This window comes from Kryptolebias marmoratus, linkage group LG6 (genome assembly GCF_001649575.2).
Source record: "Kryptolebias marmoratus isolate JLee-2015 linkage group LG6, ASM164957v2, whole genome shotgun sequence".
Classification (NCBI taxonomy): Eukaryota; Metazoa; Chordata; class Actinopteri; order Cyprinodontiformes; family Rivulidae; genus Kryptolebias; species Kryptolebias marmoratus.
The window spans coordinates 9316211-9343460 of NC_051435.1; the positions used below are offsets into that span (position 1 = coordinate 9316211).

Genomic DNA, 27250 nt, shown 5'->3' on the forward strand with positions numbered 1-27250 from the left:
GGGAGGGAGGGAGGACTCCCGTGGGAGAGAGAGAGATGTCTTCAGTGCCTCCCAGATTCAGTCTCCATTGTCCGTGACAGTCGCAACAGCCCGTCCGGAAGATACGGATAGAAGAAGGTCCGCTCCTCGTCTCCACGCTGCACCATGAGGAAAGCAGAAAGTTTGGAAGTTCTGCAGATCTGAGCAGAAAAGTCTCCTCTCCCGCCGCCTTACAGAATCAACAGTAAGTGTGCGGGGCTGTAAAGTCCGCGGATTTAAACAAACAGGTTCAAAGTCGATTTGGTGGGTGTGAGAGTTTGAGAGAGGGAGAGGGAGAGAGAGAGAGAGAGAGAGAGAGAGAGAGAAAGAGAGAGAGAGAGAGAGAGAGAGAGAGAGAGAGCGGTTACTGCTGATATCCAAGTTCCAGTGTTGTGGTTTCCCTGCCTCTCTTTCTTGCGCACGAGGAGAACTGTCACATCAGCCACTTTCCCTCCGCTGCTTGCTGGATGCCCTCTCTGGCCTGCGTCCTCTCCACATGCAACAAGCTGCAGCTTTCCAGATGAATTGAAGGGAATTGAGTGATCCAAAACGATCTCTTGCCACTTCAGACCGCACCCTGCCAGTACTGCTCTCCTCCTTCTCCTCCTCCTCCTCCTCCTCCTTACTCCCTCGCTCCCTCTGTCCCTGCACTCTGCCACCCTCCCCGCCCCTCTTCTGGGCACAGGGCGCACTGGAGAGTCCGGTCTACACTCTGTTGACACCAAGGGCGCCACAAAGGGGTCGTCCATGAAGGACAGTGCCCCCCCCTCCAGTTACATTTGCTGGTCCCCCACTCCCTGACTAGACAGTCCCACATACATAATCAGAAGGTGAGGTGATCTAAGGGTTAAACAAGAGTTCTGGAAGAAAGGAAACAATGCAAGTCCAGTTGGTTCTTTTTTTTTTTTTTGTCCAGAAGGTCAAAGTTTCACTTTCATTTGGGTTAATTATCACCCACCTCAAAAGGTGAAGGCAGATGATAAAGTTTTTTGTGTGCATTTGTCTGTATGTTGTAAACCACTGGGTGGATTTTTATGAAACTCTTAAAAAGTAATTACTGGCTGTATATCAACCACTAGGGATGCACCAGTACCAGATATGTTTTTAAACCTAGTACAAGTACAAGTACTTACATTTGAGATGGTGGTATTGAACTGTTTTTACTAATACAAGTTTGGGTACAAGCACATGGTGTCGGAACCAATGCCCAATACTGGTAACAATATCGGTTCATCCCTATCTCCAAGTGATTACCTTTTGAAGTGAACTTGATTTAAGATGGCAGCCACAGCTGGTTAACCTTAGCAAGCCCCAAAATGGCTACAACTTGGTCAGTTTTGCAGATACTTAGGCCAGATTTGGTGTGGTAGTAGCTGAGATTATCACACTCTTAGAAACAGATCTTATGAGAACTTTGTTTAAAACTTTGGCATGCAAGGTGGTGGGCAATATATGTTTGTTCAAGAAAATACTAGTTTCAATGATGAATATAAATTTAAGAGAGGGGGTGACCAGTTTCAATGGGTTAAATAGTGAGTATGTTGTTATTGGTAAATAAAATAAAATAGAATGAAAAGTACATTTATATCAAAAGATAATTCCCTGATTCCCGTATTGCAGTATTCTTCTGCTAACCTATGACAGCAGTGTAATGAAATGTTGTTATGGCTTTTGGCTTTGGTGTGCCACCGTACACTTCACTGTGCCCCCATCTTGGGGTGCTCCTGGCTGGCAGGCAGGAAAACAACCTTCTCTGCAGCCCAGATCACATTTCCACTTGATGTCTATGTCTGTTTGTGCCCTTGACACGCTGATAAACACTTTTTTTCTTCTTCTTTGTGTTTGGACTGTAAACAACAGACAATACAAATCAATTAAACTGATCAATTTCCCAGAATGGGTTGTTCTGCCAGCCTTTTCTCTCATTGTATTCCAGTATTAAATGTGATCAAAGGTCACTGGTTGGTTGACTGCTAGGACATTGACCCATAATAAGGTAATTAACCATTTGACAGTTAGTCTGATATCTAATAGACTTCTTTAACCTAATAACTGTTTTCCTGCCTAGCTCTCCTGCTGCATGTGAATGAAAAACACACAAACACCAGCACACACACACATACATGCACATAGGCAAACTCAGCCCCTCCAAATTAGCTCTTCAAATATTTGCCAGCAGAAAATCAGTGGTCTCACCACTGTTTTTCAGGGCTCCCCTATTTGAATGAATCGAACTGTGCAGACCTGAAGTTTTCCATTTATTATTTGTGAGTGCAAACACCATAAGGTATTTTCTGCTGCATTGCTGCTTTTCATGTATCTCAGTGGAACAGAAGAAGGCAAAGAGAAGGATTCCCGAACAGCAAACAGCCATCTATAGCCGTGTTTACTCTCTGGCTAAAATAGAAAGTCTACAGCCACTTGTGTAAATTTATTGAATCCTTCCTGGTATGAAACACACAAACAAGTCACAAGGAATCACATTTTGTCACAGAGGAGTTAAAGTTGAGGTAAAGCAGCTTTGGTAAAGGTTTACTGCGTTGTAAACAAGGAACTTTTCTTTGCTTTTTAGTTTAAAAAAAAAAAAGAACATTTGGAAAAGCGTCACAGACGTCCTGCTTCATGGTCACTTTCAGGTGGTTGTTCCACAGACAGGGTTATTGAAGATAAAAAGAAAGAGTTTGACTAGTTCAGAGTTAGAAATGAAGTTAGTTATTTTAAAAGTAAGAAAGAGGCAACAGCAGCAGAATTATGATCCATTTTAAAAAGCCACAGCTTCTGTTCAAAGGTTACAGAATTTACCTATCATCATCGTCAAACCTCAGTAATCATCATGGTTTATCTTGGCTGTTAAATCTAACACTTTGCACTTTGTAAAAATGAGTTTTCTTCAGAGTGTTGGATACCAGATTGTCCCAGAATTTAATTTTGTTAAAGGGAAGTTTCTCTTTGAAAGAGAATAATGAAATAGTGGTAATCTCAGAAGTTTTCTTTTTATTAAGACATTTTTTCTCACTATAGAAGTCTCCAAAACAAGAGTTTCTCAATGAACAAGAGCATGTTCATAATTGTTAGAAAAATGTAACATATAATGGATTTCTTTTCAGTATTTTGATCAAATTAATGCTAAATATTAGACATGCAGACTGAATGTAGTTCTAATGACCCTTATTTTCTAAACTTTAGCACTCAAGATTTACACAAAACTTGGCGTGCCTGTGCTCCACTTTTTCAACATCTTTTATCAGTATAGTTTTGTGCAATCTTGTTGAATGTCAAATGGACAAAAAATAAGTTGCTATGTCAACATAACTTCATTTTGACTCCTGCGTTTGCAGAATAGTTAACATACAACCCTGAAAAGACATGCCAAGGTTCAAGCCTTTAACTATGGCTATGCCTATTATATCTTTTTATTATTTTCCTTTTTGAGTATTGCTTTCTGCTGATGTCCAAAACATAAATGTGTTTTTTGGTTTGTTTATTTTTTTGCACCACGATTAGTGTTAACATTTGCTGTAGTGAGGTTTGAAACACTGAGAACAAAAGTTTACACATACACTACACAGTTCTTTCTAAGCTGTAACTAAAGTCTCCAAATGCTGACTAAAAAACACACAAATAAAACTTCAATCCGTTTACATTAGACAGTTCCTAGGTTATGCTTTCCAGGTTCTTGTGATATTTTTTATTATCTTTTATTATTAACTAACAAGATTGTTCTGGTAATCATATTTTTCACACAAACAATATTGGTCAACTGGTTACTTTTTTAAATCTATGAAAACAGTTTTCTGCACATTAAACCTTTAAATTCAAACTTTCTTGCACAAAACAGTTCAAATGCATAGCATGAGCCCAGGCTAAATAGCAAACAGGATTACATTTTGAGTTTTGACACCTGACCCATTACTATGTGATTGTAGATACCAGGTGCTTTTGTTGAACAAAGATATGAGCAGAAATTAGCATTTATGCAAATCACTTTGATATCTACATTTGCACAAGCATGTCTCCAATGTTTTTTGGGTGTGAGTGAGCTTGTCTGAGTTTGTGTGTGTGTGAGAGTGTGTGTGTGTGTGTGGGTGTGTGTGTCATCTTTCCTTTGAAGTTCATAAATACAGGAGTGGCTTCAGCCAGGCCTGTTGCCTGTTCAGCATGGTTGTCGACAATGCTTCAGAAGTGGTCACACGTTCCCATCCATCCATCTTTCCCTAAATCCATCCATCTCTCAGTTACTTTTTGGACTCCAAAAAGAACACTGGGGACTTTCAAGCAGACAGCAATCTGATCAGACCAAACCAAAAATGAAACCTGATTTCCTGCTAATATGTTCTTTTTTATGTTACCATTCATCAAACTGTCTATTTCTTTGTTACACACGCTTCCTGTCAGCTTTGTTGTGCCATTCATGTAAGGTATCAACTTAGATACATGTGCACACTCATGTAGGCCCATAAACATACAGAGGAAGACACAAATATTGAGGCATGTGTGACCAGATGCACACACACCAGACCAGCCGACAAGCCAAGCAAGCATCAGGGCCTTGCTCATTGATGTTTGTCAAAGTTATTAATTTTCTCTGTGAAATAAGAGGCCATGGTGGCAGGACAGAAGGAGATGGGTGCCAGCCCCAGAATCTCCCTCTGCTTTCATCTACTGACACTGAGGCTCTAAAAGTCCACAGCCTTTACATGGGCATCGGGGTTACCCACGCATACCCGGCGCCTTAACCAACAAAGGTTCTGAGACGAGCAAAAGGATGAAGACAGATGAAAGAAAATTCTTAGAAGATGAAAAGAAAGTGATGTGAAAAATGACTATAAAGGGGAAAAAACAGATAATGAAAGATAAAAACAGTTTAAAGAGAGTAAGAAAATTAAAGTGGTGAGCAAAATATAGAGTGTACCGTACTTCAGCATAAATAGGGCATAGGGCATAAATTCACGCAAATATTTAAACGAATTAGAAAAATAATTAAACTTATTTACTGAAGTACTGAGAAGTATCAAAGGCAGTAGCACACCAAAAGAACAAATATAACTAAATTTTGCAGTTGAGTTTGGGTTAGGGTATTTGATCAAGACGTGTAAATGAAAAGTCAGCATAAAGATCAAAGGTTTCATTAGATCTTTGACTTCATGATTTGGACAGTGAGTTTTAGAGGTATCACGTTGTTCCAAAAGCAATTATTTATTTGTTGATGAGATGACTGTATTTGTTGAATAGTATTTGAACAGTCAGTGCAACAATTTCCTAAAATGAGCATCTTCACAAAAGTCATCACTTGGACTTGGCCTTTTCAAAACATCAATTTATTCTTTTATAACCATTTTCTAAATAAAACCTTGGGTCATAATAGGTCATTATCTTGCTCTGTGAGCAAAAGTCTGTTTGCATTACAAATATACAACTCAGTAAAAGCACAATTCAAACTATATTTTTCTGACACTGATGGCAGGTTGCCTTGGAACAGGCATAGGCATAGAAATCAGTCCCAAACCATGATACTACTACCACAATCGCAAATGAGCTAAACCTCTTCTCTTTCTCAAAACACATTTTTTTCACAAACTTCTGTCTTGTCTATGTAATCTTTCTGTTTGTTTTCTGGTGTTATGCTCTTGGTTTTGTTATGGTCACAGCCACCAGATGTTGTCATTAGTCCCTGCTTCTAGCTCATCACTCACCTGTGTTCCATTGACAATCAGCACACCTGTTACCATTCACTCATCAACCTTTTAGTAGATACACATCTTGACTGTATTCAGATTAGTCAGATTCTCTGTTTACCGCCATTCATCTTGCTGGTTTGCCAGTTTATTTTTGTTCCTTTTTGTGACACGTTTTACTCCTTTTTAGATTCTTTGCAAAACTACTAAAGACTTGGCTTACAGTTATTTTGCCTCCTGCATGCCTGCAATTGGGTCCTTCAACAAAAACTGTAATCCTAACAAAACAATAAGGAAGGAGATTATTTCTCCTTGCTTACTGTTTTATTAGGTTTATATTATTGCCATTTGAGACTTCCATGAAAATCTAATTATTTTAGGGCAAAATTGTGCCTAATTATAGTAAATTCTTAGGGGTTCAAAAACCATCAAGCATTGAAAAGAACAACAAATAAAAAAGCAAGAATGAATGAATGAATAAATAAATGTTTGTTAAAACAGAGGAGAGGGATTGAAGGAGTAAGAAGCAGTGAATGGCATATGGTACATTATTTAGTAAACAAGTGAGTTTGGGCTGTTTTGCACTCAAAGCTTGCATATTTGTGGTTTGTGGTGTTTCTTTTTTCCTTTTGCAATGTCAGTTAAAGGTAACTCAAGGTAACAACAACTGGTGGCGAAAACCACTTTCCCTCCTTCTCCTCCTCCTCTTTTTGCCCCTCTTTTCCTCCACACGCTTCAGCCTCCAACCCCCTGACTACAATAAACACCTCTTCCTATGTTTATGTGCAAGACGTCCAAGAATCAAAGTGGTTCTGTCTGAAATTGTGCAAGTTTATTGTTTATAATAAGGAGATAGATGGTTCTAAATTCAAAATACACTAGTCTTCACACATTCCAACAGATATTTTTGGTATGAGGGCCACTTGGTCAAAGCCAGCAGTTAAGCTAAACGGTAACTAACATGGCAGCCAGTGAAAACCACAATGACCAAATCAGTCTGTCACTGGTTGAGAGTGGCACCATTACTAGTCTTCCTAAAGGCGAGTTCACTTTAATGTGCTTGGTCAGAGCAGACAGAAGGAAAATAAAAGCTGGATGATATAAAAGTGGAGCACAGGCTAAATGTGTCTTGGAGTTAGCGGGCAAGGCTAGCCACCACATGGCTAAAGCAAACAAAAAAGCTACCCAGGGGACTGAAGGAGCCTAAGCTCTGCTCTGACATTAAACACATGTGCTTGAAAGACTTTGAAGCACACATGTATGCACATACACATCCAAACACACATATGAATGATAACTGTGCATTTAAGTGTGCAGCATGTTCTGTTCTTTTCTTTATATAAGAATTAAAAGAAATAATTCATCCAGTAGAAAATATTCCCATCAGATAGAGTGGTCTTCCTTACATAAAAATATTAATGTTAGTTGGTTCTATACTAATTAAACATTTGTTTGAATTGAAAAAAAAAACAAACAAACACGCACAACAAATAGAAGCAGTTTGATTAACAGAAGTGCCACCATTTCATGATTCGGTGGCAAAATAGTTTCATAAATCTGTCTTTTCACTTTAATTCAAAATTCAACCAGTTCAGGAAATAAAGACTGAGTGACGTTTATTGACTGAAAACCTGCTTGAAAATTGCATCCAAACTTGAGTCAAATTTGTCCAATTTCCCTTCACAGCAAGTAGCTTTTTAATACAAACTAAAATGCTGCCCGGTGCCCCTGCTGCTACATGTGTCGTATGAGAGTTTTTCTCCTCCCTCTCTAGATCCCTCTCTCCTGAGTGTGTGCCACATCTGTGGGCTCTGTGGTGATGTTTCTCTGCTCAGAATGGATTCACCAGCTCAAAAACGTCCTTATTATATTTATATTTTACTACACCACTAGAAACCCTTGCCAGCTGGGCTGCAGAAGTTTGGGTAGAAAAAGAAAAAAGGGAGGGAAGCAAGTGAGAAAGAGAGGGAGAAATGGAAATTTGAAAAAAAGGACAGAAACAAACAAGATGTAGGCTAAAAAGTAAGAGGGCACAGATAAAAAGTTCAAACAAGAAAGATCAAAGGGAAAGGGAAAGGTTAAAAAAGGAAGTAAGTCAGTAATAATAAAATTACACATAAACCTCGCATGCAATCATAAATAGTGGTTAACAAATAAAAATAACATCATTTTTGTTAAATGCCATTGTGTCCTCATTTATATGACCAGTAACCAAAATAATTCTGATGATTGAAGCTGGATGAAGGTCAGAAAGATGTGGCTCTAAGAAAACACTGAAAGAGATTTGAGGCAGGGAAAAAGTTCATGGATGACGACAGAGGCGGTCATAGTGAGTGGGATGACAGAGAAAGTCAAACACAGAGGGCACGACTGCAGAGGAGACACATATAATCATATTTAAAGACAGTCAGCTCATTCAATTATTTTCTGCAGCACCGTACATCCATTTTAATAGCATTTATTAGAGTGCATTTAACCTTAAGATGATCAAACTTTGTGTCCTTATCTTGTTGTATATACATAATAGGTCAACGTATTCAGAGAAGGCCCAGATTATATTAAGCTTATAAGAGTTTGGTTTGTAAATCAGTACTGAAAAATACAACAAAGCTCTTTCGACGCAATGAAGCAATGTTTTGTTTACAAGAGCAAAAGCATAAGAATCCCACCAAGATATTCTAGGTTCCAATAATACTGGGCAATGCAACACACTGTCCTTCTGAGTAGAACAACTAACTTTAACCAAGTTAGTGATGCTTTGACATTTGAAATTTCAGGCAAGCTACGATTCATGCAATAAACTATTTATGTTATATGCTTTGGTTTTTTACCATGTACAGTAGTGTGAAAAAGATTTAGAAATTTTCACTAAATTTCTGTCAAATCCTTGTTCTTAACGAAAACAGCAAATAAGAAAAAAGGTACAAATAGAGGATAAAAGAAGTGTCAGACCTAAAGTATGTGAAAGAAAATGTGTTGAAAATCTGTGAGATATGTCACCCTTCAGTTGAAGTTTACAACTAATGGTTCTTTGGGATTCAATTTGTTGGTGGTAAAATACTATTTTCTACCTGTCAAACTATTATTTTTTAATATTTCTCTGTAAAAGGTACTAAACTAAAACCTTCAATTCACACTTTAAACTACGCCACTGAGTATTTTTGTCTAAAAGGTACAAATCAAAATGCTTGGACTGGAGAAGCTTGTTTAAATCAGTTTTATGTTCAGATATTTTTGGCCTAAACATACATAAGTTGGTATGTACTTTGTGTGTGTGTTTGCAAAGCAATGAATGTGTGTATTTACCAGGAAAGGACTCTTTGATGTTTCATGTACATTCACACACAGAGCACACACATAATTACAAGCATGCCAAAACTCCTGCAGTCTTTCAGGATTCACTTCCCACAGATCACAACACATGAAGTGTTCATCTTCTTGGTGGCCATCTTCTTGTCTTATTGGTTTCAGTAGAGATTTTTTAACTCCACATTTATGTAAAAAAAATCAGCCCCAGTACTGATAATCTACTGCGTGCAGCATTCAAACACAGACTCCACCGACCATCCATCCATCCATCCATCCATCCATCCATCCATCCATCCATCCATCCATCCATCCATCCATCCATCCATCCATCCATCCATCCATCCATCCATCCATCGTTTCCGGGTTGCGGGGAGCTGGTGCCTATCTCCAGCAGTAACTCTGTGGTACATCCTGGACATGTCCAAACAGAACTTTTTAGGGCAAATTATTGGAAGAAATACTATTGTTATCTTTTCATCCAAACTATTTTCTTGTTTGTTTTTATGTGATGCTGGTTCTGTGAAGGTAGACATTATCCCACACTTTGACATCATCTGGTTAAACTTAACCTTTTCATGATGTGGTATTAGGTCTCTGTAAGCTGTAGTATAACATGGCCAGGATAAATTTAACTTTATATTTCTCAGACTCTCTGCTCACATCATTCTCAGAAAAATCAGGCCACGCAGGTCCTTGTCATTAAAGCAATATATTGTGCTAATTGCTGTTACACAGCAGGTAATGTGACAACCAAGCTGATCTTTTAAGTGTATAAAGAAACGTATCAGCTCAGCAGGAATTGTTTAAAATGTGTAAAAACTATAACAGTTTCTTTTTCAGTGAACACAGCAGTTCACTGCACAACCAGGTGTTGAACCAGCAAATTGAAACCAATTGCTCTTTCACACTGGTGCCAAAACACGAGTTATTGGCTTGAACAACTGAAAAAGTAAGCATAGACAAGAGGAAAAAGACAATGGAAATGTTTTGTTGGCAATTTCACACAGAACATATCTGCATGTTGTAATAATGACATCTTAAAATGAGACTGAGTAAGGCAAATAAATGAACAGTAAACAACGAAGACGGCATGTGTCAGAATGAAAGTATGTGAGAGGTAAAAGGAAGGATTAGTAGAAAAGTGAAAGAAAAACAGACAAAAGATAACGAAAGAAGAAAAGAGATTAAAAACTGAATGGAGAAGTGCAAGCAGAAAAGCAAGAAAGCAAAGAAATAAGAAGAAAGATGGATGGCTATGAGGACTGGGACTGATCAGTAGCTCTTTTTGTGATGCGGCTTCCAGCTTCCAGCCCACTGATTGGTCAGCTGCCTAACTCGGAACATGCGTTCCCACAATCCCTCAGCACCACTTCAATTCCACCACATTGGTTTACCACTCTGTGGCTCAAAACAGTGCCTGCTGGCATGAGTAACATATCAATAAATTCATTATACATTTATACTGAAACATTTATACTGCAGCAGTGTGTTTTGCACAGAGATGGTATTTATAGTATGTGTGTCTATGTGTTTGTGTGTGTCTGTGTGAGCTGATATTTATAGCGTTCTGACACAACGAAGCTGTGTGCTGCGGTGAGACAGATGTCTGGGGTGTGGGCTTCAGTCTTTTAGAGAAGGGGGGCAGTAATGCAGAGTAACAGAAAACAAGTGTAAAGACTGAGGGAAAGGCATTTAACGGAGATGTATAATAGATGAAGAAAGATGATAGCTTTTTCCTGCACTGAGCAATATGAAACAAAACTGGATCGGGAACATAAAGAGGCAGCAAACAATCTAACACTTTGAATATAAGAATTATTCAAAGATATCTTAATATCTGAAACAAAAGTAGCAAGCACTGTTGATGCAAACAGCACAAAAAGGCCCCAAATGAAGAAACAAACAGAAAAAAAAAAAGAAATATTCTTTCACTGTCCAGCACCCACCCAATGTCTCACTTGTGCAAAGACAGAGAAATATTTATTCAGTGGACAAAAAGAAACTGGGGAAATTACATGGTGTTTTATTGTTCAACTGTTTATTGAATAAAGACATTTCCATTCAAAGGCCCATTGGGATACTTCACCATTGTTGCATGATTACAATAGTTTTCATGAAGTCCATTCAAAGAGTACCAAATGACTACGTGCCATACGGACCATGGCTTAGAGGGTGAAAAGACCATAGAGACATCAGGAAAGAAAAAATGCCTAATTAAGGCTCCCTGAGGTAACTTTTGACATTTAAAAAGGACCTCCACGTTCAGCTGCAGTGTTTGTCGTTCACAGCACCTCAAAAATTGAAGGCATAAATTAATGGTGGAATAGTTCCTTTTTTGTTTGTTTTGTGCTTTTATTTCATATATTGCTGGTGATTTTATCCAGGCAGGCTTTTAGCCTGATCAGATCCAAGTAAACACCTGCTTAGATGAAATTTATATGTTTGATACCTTTTTCAATAATAGTTTACTTTTTGTATGAATTTATTGATACATACCATCTGTGCATGTTTTATTTTGGTGACTCAGTAAAAAAAGATACATATAAACATACATGACTTGCAATCTGTATGTGAATAAAGTCATATAAACATATTTGTTGGATTTAAAACAGAAATTAAGGATTAAGAAATGAATTGAGACGCTAACAGTTTTAGTAATGGTTTGTTCTGACTGAACTTTTAACTGTGGTTTAAACTACTGAATTAAAACATGCATCCAGTGTTTTTCTGGACAGGTTGCCAGTCGGTCACAAGGCCACAACAGCCACGCAGATTCACACCTAGGACATGAGTTTCTAATTAAACTAGCATGCATGTTTTTGTCCTGTGGGAGAAAACTGGAGTAAGGGGGAAATCCCCATGCATTCATAAGGAGAAAATGAAAGGTTCACACAAAACGTTTGCAGCCAGGAGTCCAACCCAGAACCTTCTTGCTGCAAGGCAAGAGTGGTAACCAACTGTTCTTGTGCTGATCCTGAAATTAAATCAAAGATTTAATCGAAAAGCACTGACTAAATAAATATTGACATTCTTGCTGCTTTGAAAACAGCTATTTTGATATATGACTGCTTGCAACATTTATTTATTTGCATAGCTCCAGTTCTACTCGCCAAATCCTAACCATAATTCCTTCAAAAAGAGAAAAATCAACCAATCATAGTGAATGAACTGTCACTTTTTATTATGTTTACATCTCAAAACCACCATTATTGTCTATCCTAAACTTAACTATAAATTGAACTATAAATTAACTATAAATTGTGACCAAAAAATCTGTAGATAAAGGCTAATGAGATGCATTCACACTCACCAGTGAAAAATCTATTTTTGTCCAAAGGCAGGTAGAGAACTGAAGTGGTCAAATCTGCAAATATTTGAGTTTAAAACATTTTGTGGAGATTTGTCAGTTTCAGTGTAGAATTCTAATAAAATACAAATGTTTAGTTTATTAGTTGAAATAGTCCACATATTTTACCATTTTTTTGTAAGACAGATGAAATTAGAAATGTCTGATAAATAATTGATGGTGTTATTTCCAAGTGGTGACGGTTATCTTTAAGTCAGTGCCTTATTTCCTTGTTATGATCTCTGCCCCTGCGGCTGGCTAGGGCATCTCTGTTCTACAGATGATTGATGGTGTTGAACAACTAGGGGCTTAGTAAGTCTTAGTAAGTCTTCCATCTAATGTGATTTGTACTATAATGTAATAATGTTATGTAAACATATGATTTAGACTTAAAATTTGGACTCAATAAACGATTCTTTATTCATTTTCACATATGGTGTGTCTCACTTTTATTGTGGTCATAACATATGGGGACTTGTCCAGGATATGACCCCCTCTTCAGTTCACGTCCCACACTGACATTCTGAGTCAGTAACACCAACTATAAGAAAAGTCTCATTAGTCTGAGTTGTTATTTTCTTTGGGACTATTTTCATGTTTATCCATGCATAAAAATGGACTACAAACACATTGTGTATTTTTTCTCACTGTAGCACAATTCTTTCATTTAATGCATTCAAGCGCTTTGCTAAATTCCACTCAAGCAATTTAAGGGTCTCAGTGCAGTTATTGGGCATTACTCACCAAAATACCAAATAATGTTTAATTCAAGTCACATGTTAAGTTTTGTCTTTTTTTCTGCTTCTGCCCCAAACATGTTTGTGTCGCTGACTGAAAACAACACCCGAGTCAACAACATCCTCATTTGAGTTCATTCACAGCATCATTATACTTTACCATAATTATACTTCAACCAAGTTACTTTTCCCAGCAACAACATCTGCACTCTGTTTTAATCAGGCATCCCAACAGGACTGTCAATGTTAATGAACAAAATATTAATTAAAACATCTGCATAGTGTCCGCAAATTATAAAATGTATCTAGATTTTTTTTTTTTTTTTTTTTTACAAAATAACTTTTTTTAATTCAACATAATAAAGAGGAGTGTAATGAAACTTTTGCAACCCTTGTCTTTGTCCAGTTTTTGTATGATCACACAAGGTACAGAGACATATTTACAGCTGTTAAAGCCTGGTAGTTTATGGACATTAAATTATTCTTGTAGTATTTAAAGTTTGTATTATGTAACAAAAACAACAACATATTTCATTCTTGTAACAACACCTGCACATCTAATGTTGTCAGTACTGTAATATCTGAGAAATATTTATAAAGGTATAAGGAAAAAAGCAATATTTTAAACTAAATAATACTAATTCAGTGATTGTCATTTTGTGCAAAGTTTACAATGTAAGTTTGCCAAGACTGAAATCATCAACAAAAAACATTGTGTTCATTAAGTTGAAGATAATACATATATGTATATGTTTTTGTGCCCTTCATCCTCCTGCACCAGCTTCTCTATTAACCCTTAAAGCAATTAAATCTAATAAAGCAATGTAATGGGGCAGGATGTGCATTTTGTGTCCAGCAATTTTTGTTTGTTTTGCCAAAGTTGTAGTAGTAGTAAAGTTGTTGCACATTAAAACATAACTGGTTGTTCAGCAGCTCCACCAACCACTCCAACATCTCTAATGTAGACTTTGTCAGCATTGTCATGCAAAATTCTTTCTGTGAGAATTTCACAAAATGCAACAAGGACACTACACTTTGTTTTAAATATTTGTTTAATGTATATCTAGTAGGTCAAATAATCTATGGGCATGACTCAGTACATTCATTTTGCTAATGTGATCATTGGGTTGTGAGATTAGGATTCACTGACATGTAATGAAGTTTTTAGATTTACAAATTATTTTATTATTTTTTGGCTCAAGCTAACTCTTCGATGAAAGAGTGGTAGTTTCTAGATCTGTGGGAGAGAACTGCAGATTATGTGAGAACCTGAAAAGTTGAAAGCGAGAGAGAGACACACACAAACTGGGAGACAGAGACCGGCAGACTGAAAAATTAGGGGCTCTGCTAACCAGAAACTACTCTGACTCAGGCAAAGTCAACATCTTTGCTGACATCACTGACCTTCAGCTCCATCATTTCAACTTTAAAAGCTTTGATGGCCCAAACAGCCTTCATTTGTTTGAACCCACAAGAGTTTTACCACTGCCAGTGAGACAGAGGTAGCTCTGTAAAATAAAATAGGCCATAGCAACGTTATAAAGACACCATACCATTGGTTTGAACATCAAATGATTTCTCATTAATTTAAAATTCAAGGTTACAAAGTCAAAATGATGAGTTTGGAGTTTTGCAGCTTTGCTTTTTTTTTGTTTGAGTGGCTGGCTTTCTTGAAAGAGGTGTTCTAAATAAGATGACTGTAGAGTGAGATGAGAGAGGTCGACAGTAGACCACAGGCGTCTTGCAGGCACCAGTCAAATATACACAGACTTAATTAACACTTTTACGAAACCCTTAACAAGGCTAACAATGTGATATAAGGTGCATTTTCATATATATTGGCTAGGATGTGGGACCTATCAACATATGAGTGGAAAGAATTAATTAAAATGGAAAATGTGAGTTAAAGACAAATAAATGGTGGTATATTTGAATGGAACTGCATTTTTAGACCCCGGCCCACATATTACAAGCTGTATAAAACAGATTCTGAGGTTTCAGATTGTTATAGCCTGCGTGGGGTTGGGGTATGGAGTTAAGGGGGGAGGGGGGACCTGAGGAGGGGAAAATGGGGGGTGTCAGGGTTTCAAACCAGCAGCCTCTAATCCTGACACACTGCCTCTGCCAATTATAAGGCCTTCAAACACAACCGGTGGGAGGAACAAACATGACCATGGAGACCAGACTAGCGCTGCTGCGCATTTAGCAACATACAGCCAGACTGTAATTACATATATGGCCAACAGAGAGATTTAATGACTTTTTCCCTCCTTCAACTGATTGACAAGGAAGGAGAAGGCTAGAGGGGGGCTAAGGGAGGATAGAAACATTTCATTACCTATGTAGCAGTCCAACCTTTTAGAACTACAGGTGTAAACTGTGATGGCTTCCTGAACATGTGGTCTTATGGAATCTTCCTAAAATGACTGAATGTATTAGATTTTCATGACACTGCATATTTAGTAATCCTTGCTCACGAAAGTCTAAAGATGTCAAACTGGTGATACAGTAAGTTTAAGTGATGGCCGTGTGTTGTGAAGGTTTTGCAGTTTGATCTGATCCTAGCAAGACCCCAAAATTACCTCAGATAGTAAGAGAATGCTAGAACCTGTTGGTCACTAACATTTAAAGAATTCTTAATGTCATTATCATTATATCATACTTATATTATACAGTACCAAATAACTTGTTCTGTAAAAGTGTCAATCCAAAAGCATGAAACACATATTTTATAAGACATAATAATAGTCCACACAAAGCATACTCCACACCTTTTTCATTGTCATTTTTTATCAGATTTTATTTTATTTTTTAACAAAATCAGCAACACAAATAAAACGCTTTGCTGCTTAATTGTCTATGTTTGTTGGACCTGAATGTTGATTTCATTTCCAGAGAAGAGGCTAACAAAATCAAGTTTTCCTCTACCAATACACATGACATAAAAACTAACCCCAACACTATTTTTTACAACAGTTTTACAATGGCTCAGCCTCTGGGTCCCATGAATATTTGAATATTGTTGTAAATCTGAATAGTTTTGTGATTAAATATACTTTAAGTCTCCAACTTGTCCAGCATCTCTAGTCAGTTTTGTTTTATTTGAAAGAATTTGAATAAAGGAGCCAAAAATTTGTTGCATTTATTTACAAATATGTTTTTAAATCTCCTGGCTATAACAATTTGTTTTTAAACCAAGCATTACATGATGTTTTCATACGTTGTCTGTAGATAGCGTGCTACTCTTGTTTACTCTCTTGCAAGTTTCTGACATCATTACAACCACAGCAACATAATAATAGCATACACTGCAGATGCACACAACTCCAGGCATCCACACACACATACACACACCTCATTCCCTTCCTTTCATCATACACCACATTCACACTTCCAGTAAAACGCTGGCTTTTTAACGATGGGTCGGAACCCTCGATGGTTCGCGGCCCTGTTTCCGGTGGGTTGCCACATGATAAAGAGTCTTCATATTGTTTATTGAGCTTGCATATTTCACTTTGGTTTAAAAGACAGAAGATATGAAAGAAACCGCCCAAAACAGCATGTTTTATTGATAATAGATCTTCCACTCCTTTTATCTCTACCCATCAAAAATCATGTTCAGATCCATTTTTCACTCTGTGATCCTTATTTCTTAACATATGACTACATTTTGTTACCATGAAGAAGACCATATAATTGCTGATTATTCCAAGAGGGGTGTACTTCACATGAATGAATACAGCACTGTTTTTCAAAATTTTTATATGCATAAAAAAACATTACACCAGTATGTTTTTGAGACTGAGAAGAAGGCTGAATTTAGATTTGAGTTTAGAGCTAAACATTTCAGTAACTATTCCTAATATTCATGTGTCAAATGGAACAATATTTTGACTGGGAACACTTTCAACCAAACCTATCATGCTTCTAAATAACTGGTGAAAGATGTTAAAGGTTATTTTTTACAGTTTACACTTGTTTTTGCTGTTAAAATAAGAGATTTTTAAAAAAGATTTTGACTGTAATGTATCACATATCTAGTCACCGAAAAGATGCAGTGTTTAGCTACTGAATGGGTATCGATACGTCCTCTGACTGAGGACTAATTAATTAACATATTTAGACTTAACTTGCCATTTGATTATTATGCTATAGATAAATCACTGCCGGCCTCTGTAATTCTTTTTCAAGTCTTGTATCAGATACTTTAAGGGTATCATTTGAAAACAAAACAGAAATGTCAGTGTTTTTTGGGGTTTTTTTTTTTAGTCCTAATTGGGTTAACAAATAATAGGAAAGTATAAAAGCAAATTGACAAAGTATAAGTTATGAAACAGAGTGAGTAACCTGCTTCCTTGCTATTTTCATTTGTTTCTGTGTTTTTATCACTCCAACTGGTTTGGAAACTCAAACAGTATCCCAGAGCAGTGTTCCTGCATGCACATGCACACATACAGACACATGCATCCACAATCACACACACTTACATATATCTTGCTCCCAGCAGATGTTTCATTCACCACTGCCTTTCCAGAAACCCACAAGTGAGCGTATTTTCCCGCCGCAGGGTCGGGGAGCAGAACCACTGAAGAAGACCGCTGCACCCCAACATAAAACAAAACACCAGAGGAAAAAAAAAATGCACTGAAAACCTTTCAAAAAGGAAAGGAAGGGAAAAAAAAGCAAAGGATTTTCTAATCCATCCTTTATTGAGGTGGCTGGTTTTCGGCAGCGCAACCTTTTTTATGTGTGAGAAGGCTGGCCTGTAATTTGGGTAGCCACGGCGACCAGAGGGACTTGTAATAAAACGAGGTGCTATTCTGGGATGCTCTGTAATAATGGACGCCACCATCCACTCCTCTTGTTAGACATGGATGGATGGATGGATGGATGGATGGATGGATGGATGGATGGATGGATGGATGGATGGATGGATGGATGGATGGATGGATGGATGGATGGATGGATGGATGGATGGATGGATGGATGGATGGATGGATGGATGGATGGATGGATGGATGGATGGTTTCCATATGGACAGATCACTGGACTGTGGATAGACACATACATTTTGAAGAAGATCCAAAAAGTTGCACCAATAACAGCAAACACAGTCAAAATAAAATGTCTGACTGAATGTAGAGCTCCTCTTATTTAAGCTCAGGTTAAAACAGTAAATCTGGACTTCTGATCAATAACAGAAGTTCTGAGTGGCCCTCATGCCCTTCAACACTGCTGCAAGTCCATGTGGTCAAGCTTCTGCATTCAGACACCTCTCTATAATCTCCACACCATGTTACCAGTCACCCATTATGCCAAGGCCATACTTAGGAAATCACATTGGCATACACATCCTGTCATTATAAGTGTCTATTGCTATTGCATTGTAATTACATTTTAGTAGGTTGTTATTACACCATTTAGAAGTTGTCCATCTTACCTCAATCTCCTCCTTAATTGGTTAAGTTGGTCTGTCCCACCCCCCAGGTCCGCCCACCTTTTTGACGGGACATTCCAGCGGTCTAGGCATTTTAAGCAGAAGAATATTACAACTGAGCCTAATGTGCCACAAAATGAAAGAAATAAAGTAAAGGGAAAACGACAAAGAAGAATGGAGAGAAATTGGAAAAGTGACAGAACATGGAGGAGTAAAAAAAGCAGGACTGAGAAGACATGAAAGAAGGGGAAAGGGTGAAAAAAACAGTTTTCTTGTTGCATGACAGATTCCCTCCCAGCCAACCAAGGCTTGTCCTTTAATACCAAGAAGCCTTCATGTGGCTTCTCAATGATTGGACATGGGGTACAGCTAACCACATTTATGCCATGCTACTTATTATACTGCTTGCTCACACTCTGCATGTGTGCTGGCAGATGTGTGTGTATGTGTGTTATATGGTGCCCATTTACAGTAAACGTGTACATATGCGCCTGTGAGCTCGCAGAGAAGCGTACAATGAGTCTTACACCTCTTAATTTGTCATCACGCTGATGATTGATGGATGACAAAAACCCCATGGGAAAAATCTAAAATGTATGAGAAACATATAAACAAAATAAAAAAGTTGATTTACTGCAAGTTGTGTGAGTATTTTAACTGGTTGTAAAAGTTCAAATGATGACACGAGTTAAAGAGCCAAAAAAATATATTAATAATAATAATTGACATTACTTAACCTTGGAATGCTGCTACAAGACTGAAATGTGACTGGCTATGAAAAATATAGTTAATTTATTAATTCATCAGTCTCACTGTGAGTAAAAACTAATTTGTGCTCAATTCGTGTAAGGCTAACTTAGGTTGCCAAGGGCTGCAAAATGGAAAAACAAAAATAAGAATTGTGCCATTTATAAAAGTTACATAAAAAACAACTAATTAAAAAACGTCATCTATCACAATATTGTTTTTTACTCGTGTGCATATTGTACACACAATTATAGCCTCACAGAACACTGCATGGATTTCCATCTCCGTCACAGGCAAGAATAAAAAGATGAATGAGAAGAAAATGAGGGCTGGAGGCTGTGACACTGAGAAAAAAGCAAGTGTTTTCCTTTCAACTGACCACAAACACTTCCTCTTTAGGATTTCTGTGACTGGCCTTGTGTACTGTCTGTGCACGCATGAACATAAAGACATAAAATGTGCTCTTTCTGTCTCTTACATGATGAAACGCTCTTTAGACACACATGAGAATGTTTTCTCATAAATAAAAATGTCTGCATTAAGTGTTATAGTCATTTCTATTACAGCAGCCTCACATTTCACAGCTGTAAACGTTTAATCTTGTCCTAAAACTGATTCACTACAGGTCACTTTATCTGGTTTTTGCTTCCCTCTGCTGTTCACCAGTCAAGCCAAGTGAGACATGACGAAACAAATATTTGATGTTTAGATAACAAAGTATTACAATTAAACATTTTAAATAAACTTTTAATCTTTTCTAAATGTACAGTATATTTATTTCTCTAATGTGACAAAGATTCATAAAAGTTATATGTTTAAAGTCATATTATGCAATTAATTTGTTTGTTTTTGGAATTAATTGGTTAATTGATATGTGTTGTTATTTTCTGTAGGCATGTTGGTCTCATGTCTCAATGCTTTAAAACACTTTTAAACTGTAGTGAGTCAGTAGCTTGCTCAGAACTTCTAAATATAGGCATGACAAAAAAAAAAACCTAATATGTGCACGTGCACACACTCACAGTAAATTGCTTATCATAGCTATACTGTCGGTCAGACAGTTGTAAAAAGTTGTCAAATGGCCAATTATAGTAAACCAAAACGGGCTTGATGTGTTTGTGTCAATATGTGTGTGAATGCACATGCGTCCGGACAGGAAGTGGTGGTGACTGGTTTGAGGTCAGTGGCAGGAAAGAATGGGAACTATGCTGCTGCTGAGACAGTGGCTGGTCACAGCACAAGCTCTGGGTTTCCTGACACGCTGCAGCCTGAAACCACATCACACCATCACGCCTTCCATCCATCCTTACCTGGTGCAGCTGTCACTTCACTAATACTGACTGTGGTATTTATCTCAATCTGATACTTTTTCTCCACTTTTGTGCAGCTTTCATCCAGTCCCAAACATCCAAATTCTTGCAGTGACATTATATAAAATGCTTCCTTTTTACATGTTGCCCCACCCTTCTCTTTAAACATTAAACACGCACAATATTGTCACCACAGGAACTCAAGCGTCATGCTTCTGTGCTGTTTACTAGACTGAGGCATACCACTGATTTAACTTCACAACATTTTATTTTATTTATTTACTTTTTTTTTTAGAAAACTGAGATGGGGACAAAAAGATGTTAACATATGGTTTGGGAAATCATGAAAATCACAAAACAAAGCTATAAAGTAACTTTAATGGGAGTGAAAGTGATTCTACAAATATATCACCACTGTCACAGCTACTCAAAGCACCTTTCAGGGGATTTTTGACCAAAATTTTAACCTCAAATTTAGATCTGCAAATGCCAAAACACAAATATTATAGTCTTTATTGATTGGTCTAACTAGTTATACTCATATCATACCTTTTTAACTGTTTTTTAAATCACCAAAACTAGAAAATGATGCAGTCTTGAGGTCAAAATGGAAGGGATTTTAAATCACTGCCTTCATCTTCATCATACCAGCAGATGTCAGTCTTGCCAAAGAAATGTGTTCAGGACGCAAACGATCTTGATGCAGCCAAAACTAGTTCAGTGAGATGTAGAGCAACCATTTCAAGTTGGAGGAAACAATAATGAGTGCTTGAAAGTTTCACAAATTTTATCAGCATATGCTATGCTGAAATGCCTGCATGTTAATACAGAAACCATGGCTACTGGGGGTAACTTTTGAACAACTATAGATTTTGTTTCATGCTTTTCTTTTTGTTGAGGCAGCTCCATGTGGCCTATAATGATTATTTTTAAATGATCTATATCAAAAGACTATAGGTTCTTGTGAATTCTCAGTAATAAAATGAAAGTTGCATTTGGTCTTGCAATGTTCAGCTGAGATTATTATCATATCTGAACGGGTGGTTCACTCTGCGTTCATTTTGAAGCGGAACAGTGAACGAAGCGCTTGCCCTCCAGTGCGCATGCGCCCTGCGAGCTCAGCTGACAGCAGTCAGATGATGATGGCAGACTCTGGAAGTAGCGAAGAAGTAGCCGTGATTTGCAACACGGACATCACTTCAACGGAATCGGAGAACAACATTATAAACACGGTCGTGCTTTTTTTCTTATTTTTCATACAGAGCGTGCTCGAACTTTATAAAGACAATTTTTTTTTCGCTTGAGAAACTCCCTCCAGCACGGCCTAAGTTAGCTAACAGAGTCGTAGCAACGGAACATTTTCTGCAAGTTTTTTTTTTTTTTTTTCCAAAAGGAGTTCGCAACTTTACGAAAGTTTATTAGCCTCTGCTGTGAATTCAAAGTAAGGTTCTGGGACGTGAAATTAAAGTTTGCAGAATAGGCCAGAACTGCTTTTGATCGCGGCCATTTCAAACTTTGTAAAACTTTATACGCGCTGTTAGCTTATGCTAGTTAGCAAGTCAAAACGCTAATTTGTTTACGATGAATGGACCTCATTCAGCTCGCCGTGTCACGTGACCCGCCTCCATTTACCCAAGTTTTTAACTAATGGACCTTGAAGTCCTCTGTTGAAGTTTGTACTAATTTAGTTGTTGTGCGCTTTTGTTTTCAGGTTATTTACTGCTCCTTCAGCGTTCAAGCAAAATGTCTCCTAATAAGTTTGTAACCCCGATCCTGCTGCTTATGTTTGTACTTTTCTGTCCTGTCTTGTAGATGGTGGAAAGAGGGACTGCTCTGTTGAGAAAAATGGAAATAAGCGTAGCAGAGGCGGATAAAAGGACTGGGAAAAACACTGTTAATATGCAGGAAACCTACACTGTCTACCTCCTCGAAACACGGTAGGTAAACTTAAATATCAGCTGATGCTTTATGTGTTTATTACCAGATTGGGAGTGGGCTTTGCCTTTTTATTCTTACTGACAATAATTGCTGTTCAGTTCAGTAAGACTTTACAGCTTATAATAACTTATTTGTTTATTTTGATTAAAAAAAGTACCTCAAAACTTGTGATAGTTGGGTCATTAAAAAGTTGTCATACAAACTAAACTAAAAATAAAATGCTTAAATAGATAAAGATCAGCAATACTTAGTTGTGTTTTTGCATTAAATTGCAGTGCCATGACTGTTCTGCTGGAAGCTCTTTGACATAATGTTTATTTATTTAAATATCACTTCCTTATTTTAAAGATTCAACTGAGGACATCAGATTTAGGTTTATTTGATGCTCTTGCTGTGGCTCTAGAAGTTTTACAAGAGCAGCAGATTAACGATCTTGTCACAAAAAGACAAAATAAAAATCCTACAAACATTTTTTATCTGAAGGCCAGCAGATTCTGTCCCAGAAGGAGGTACGCCGGCTGCACCTGACACTTTGTGGAGGCGCTACAGTGAGTTTGAGCTGCTCAGAACATACCTCCTGGTTACCTATCCCTACATCATCATCCCTCCGCTGCCAGAGAAAAGGGTGAGTAACGCATTACCCTCTTCCAGTAAAAGATTTTCAGCCTTGCCTTTTTACTGTAGCTATTTTTTTTTTCTTTTTTGTAGGCTGAGTTTGTTTGGCACAAGCTTTCTGCAGACAACCTCGACCCAGATTTTGTTGAGCGACGGAGAGTTGGTCTGGAAAACTTCCTGCTGCGTGTTGCATCACATCCTGTCCTGTCCAATGACAAAATTTTCTTCCTCTTTCTTACCGAGGTTAGTAACTGAACAAAAACGTCCATAATGTCCCTTTGGAGTCTACTGAACTTTACTTAAAAACTTGGGTGTCTGTGGTTTTACTAAGATAATAAACTTACAGAAATTCTATAGAAGGACAATGCAAAATGTGTCTCTGTTTGTCTGATAATTGTTAGTCTCCATGTAGCCTTTCTGCTTGTTGTTTGATGTGGTATTTTCCTAGAGGAGTTGAGGTGTACAGCTGTCCACATACCCATTCTGATTAGTCAGACTTTTAGGTTTCTTGGGTCGGCTGCAGAGGGACCTGGGGGACCCTTGCAGACTGAGACAGAAGGCTGAATTTATGTTAAACAGGTCTTGAAGTTGAGTGAGTGCAGAAACCATGAATTGTTGATGTAACCTGGAGAGAGGTTGTTTTTTTGTTTCTGGCATGCATTTTCTGCCTGGCCTGCCAGTAAAATCCATGTAAAAAAATAGTTTTCCAAGTTAACTACCTAAATAACAAACATCTTGATACAGACATCAATTGTCTAAACTTCTGAATTTGCATTTTGCCCTTGGCTTGAAGCCAAACACTCAGTTTAATTTAGCCTATTTTGGTGTATTGGTTTAGTGTTTTAGTAAATATCCCATTACTATTTGGTTTCCATCCCTGCCTGTCATGTGTTTCTAAAATGCCTTTAGGAAAAGGGATGGAGGGAGGCAGTTCTGGAGACAGGCTTTCAAGATAAGGTACAGTTTTGTTGTTTTTTTCTTTCTCTCTTTACTGTTTTATAAACACTGTTCAAGTTCCTCTGTTTTCTGTTATAAAATTAAGTATTGCAGTTTTGTTTTATGGCAGTAAACCTAATCACAGGTGTATAGATTTGTGTTTCTTTGTGTAAAATGTTTTCGTTTCCCACAAGGCTGACTCCAGATTGAAGTCTTTGAGTGCCATGTTAAGGGTCAAGAACCCTGACAAGTAGGTGTAAAACAAACCTTTTCTATTTTGAAAGTTCAAGTTTTTTGTGTTTTTTTGACCCAGATAAAAAAAAACCCTGTTAATGAGCAGAACTAAATGAACATGCGTGCTGACTGTAATAAAAACAGTTACAAAATGTATGATTTTAAAAAGTAAAACGTAGCTCTGGGAAATTTGCGTGATAGAATTTACATGGTTATCCAGTTTCAATGCAAACTAATAAACAAATGAAGTACTTTAAAAAAATGCAAAAATCAAATGGTTTGAAAATATTGCCCGTTTGTTGTGTTCTTCAGGAGATTCACAGCATTGAAACACTACAGTGACGAGCTGAACACGGTCATCTCTCAGTTACTCAGAGTGAGAGCGGTAAGTTTGGACACATCAGAACGGAGAAATTTACATTTCATAGCTGAAAACCTGGAGATGAGTTGAAGTTACCTTCCATCATTTGTTCCTGAGGACACACCACACCCAGATTAAATAAACAGGCGCTGCTCATTTGAAGGCAGACTGTAACCCAAGTTGTTCTGTGTTTTTGTGAAGAAAAATCTGAAAACACTTGGCCAGAATAAAAATGCCTGCTCACCTAAGGGGGCTTAAAATAGCGGTGCTCTTAAAGAAGAAAACTGTTTTCTGCTGCTGATTGATTTGATTGTTGTTATTCCAGCGAGTAGCAGACAGACTGTATGGCGTTTACAAGGTCCATGGGAACTACGGCAGAGTGTTCAGGTAAGAAACTGTTAATTATCATGTTTCTACTTTGATATGTTAAAATAAATAAACCTGTAAAGCTATGATTGACAAGATAGCACCATAATGACTTGACTAATAAGACCCATAGAATCAGAAAAAAAACTTAAGTTGTATGAGCTGAACATGAAGGATATTTGAGTTTAAGTTCACGAAATGCCTGAATTTTGATGTCTTCAGTGAATGGAGCGCGATAGAAAAAGAAATGGGAGACGGGCTGCAGAGCGCTGGTCACCACATGGACACGTAAGTCATAAACTATAAGGATTTCCTTACTGGTGCACCATCTCTTATGCTTCAGCTTTAGCTTATGTTTGGTTGTGCAGTTTGATTTGGCATCAGCTCACCCTGAAATGTGACTTTGATTTTCTGTCCAGGTATGCTGCATCAATAGACGACATTCTTGAAGAAGAGGAGCACTATGCAGACCAGCTGAAAGAATACCTCTTCTACACCGATTCTGTCAGGTAAATCAGAGGAAAGGAAAGAAACAAACATCTATAGGCAACTGTGAAAATACTGGTTGCACGTGTCATGTTCCATCACTAAAGGTGTTACTACCTGAAAACTTTGTTGTTTGAATGTGCGTGGGAGAAGTTTTTAGGAACTAATTATAATCGTTGCTCACCTAAAATTACATGTGACCTCAAATTTTACCTGCTTTTTTGTTTTTATGTTTTGAGTTGTGGATGTTTAGGATTTATCAAAAGAATCTGCAACCTGCAACGTTTTGTTATAGAGTTATAGAGGACATATGTCCTTGTCAGATGCTTGTGATTTTGCTGATTTGGGACCATAAGTAAAATGACATGTAAACAGATTTTTTTAAGATGGCCTTTTTCTCAATAACCTAAGAGAATATCAATCTGACCTCATCTTTATAGTAGCTGTAACCCATATAAATTACCTATCCTCCTCCCTGCAAATGATTTCATTATTTAGGATATCATCATAACTTACAAGTCATTTTGTACCTATAAAGGGATGAATTGACATTGTTCAACATAAAAATATTCTCTGACATTCATTGATTTCTGTTCGTGTTAAGGTCTGTGTGTAGGAAACATGAGTTGATCCAGTATGAGCTGGAGATGGCAGCGCAGGACCTTGTCTACAAGAAACAACAGAAAGAAGAGCTAGCAACTGGGGTAACACACACAACAACTTTCTAATGTTCTGTTTTTTGTTTTGTTTTTCTGCACCCTTTAACCAAATATACAGAAACCAGAATTTTAGAAGTCAGGACTGAATTGGTTGATTTGTGTTTGCGTGTGTGAGCGCAGGCGGTGCGGATCTTTTCTCTGAAGGGAATGACCAGTAAGCTGTTTGGTCAAGAGAGCCAGGAGCAGAGGGAGAGCAAGGTAGCAGCGCTGGAGCAGAGCATCCAAGAAGGAGAGGAAGCCATCAAGGAGAAGAACACCGAGTCCCAGTAAGACCAAAACACCAGTTATAAACCATCTGCCTTTTAAGTTCCTGTTCGTTCAGTTTCTTCCTGTTTTACTTCTGCCTGAAAATGCAAAGGATAATTGTGCAGAATTTAATTTTAATGGCATAATATTAATTTGAAATGACCACTTTAAAGTAAAATATATTAGAACTCAGATGAACTTGCGTCTTTATTATTGTAAGTTGTTGTTTAACTGGCCTGAATCCACAGTTGTCTCCTTGCTCTGAGTAAAGGGTCGTGATCCCACTGGCCTATTGAAAAATGTTTATCCTTTAGGATTGTTGATTCAGCTAACTGTCTTGTCATCGCACCTCAGGAGTTTGTTTCTGCCAAGCCAACCAGGATGGCAGCTGCTCCTGTTGTGTGCACACCTCTGTGATGTTGCACAGCAACCCGTCTGTTCAGTTGTTTTATCAACAAAAGCCGCCTGAGTCAATAAAAGAACTAGGAACTAGCCAGATAGAAGCATACAGGGTTTCATTGTTCTAGTTTCCCCTTCCTAATTTCTTGTTCTTTGTTTTTTATGTGCAATAAAACTGATAATTTGTTGTCTTTTGTTTGTGTCATTAGAGAGTTTGTGCAAAAAGCGTGGAACGACATTGAACGTTTTACGGCGCAGAAGGACAAAGATTTACGGGAAGCACTAATCAGCTATGCTATTATGCAGATCAGCATGTGCAAAAAGGTATGGCGTACTTTTTGTGTTCTTCAGCTTGTGTATGTTATGTTTGC

At 37.6% G+C, this 27250-nt stretch overlaps 1 protein-coding gene across 3 annotated transcripts in view; it reads left to right on the forward strand.

The window, feature by feature from the left end:
• The first annotated feature begins 54 nt into the window (after nt 1–54).
• Nucleotides 55–27250, forward strand: part of LOC108240378 (sorting nexin-4) — a 28845-nt gene continuing 1649 nt past the window's right edge. Inside the window, exons 1-13 of one of the 3 annotated variants that reach the window (XM_037976058.1) lie at nt 55–223; nt 22392–22516; nt 23001–23142; nt 23226–23375; nt 24042–24089; nt 24263–24318; nt 24615–24687; nt 24989–25050; nt 25252–25317; nt 25449–25538; nt 26120–26219; nt 26355–26500; nt 27089–27203. In XM_037976058.1, the coding sequence (XP_037831986.1) occupies nt 22392–22516; nt 23001–23142; nt 23226–23375; nt 24042–24089; nt 24263–24318; nt 24615–24687; nt 24989–25050; nt 25252–25317; nt 25449–25538; nt 26120–26219; nt 26355–26500; nt 27089–27203 (1173 nt within the window). In that variant the 5' untranslated portion in view covers nt 55–223. Of the gene's footprint in view, nt 224–21654; nt 21812–21838; nt 22021–22391; nt 22517–23000; nt 23143–23225; nt 23376–24041; nt 24090–24262; nt 24319–24614; nt 24688–24988; nt 25051–25251; nt 25318–25448; nt 25539–26119; nt 26220–26354; nt 26501–27088; nt 27204–27250 lie in introns of those variants that run through there. The other 2 variants (XM_017423795.3, XM_017423796.2) reach the window with 2 other exon arrangements.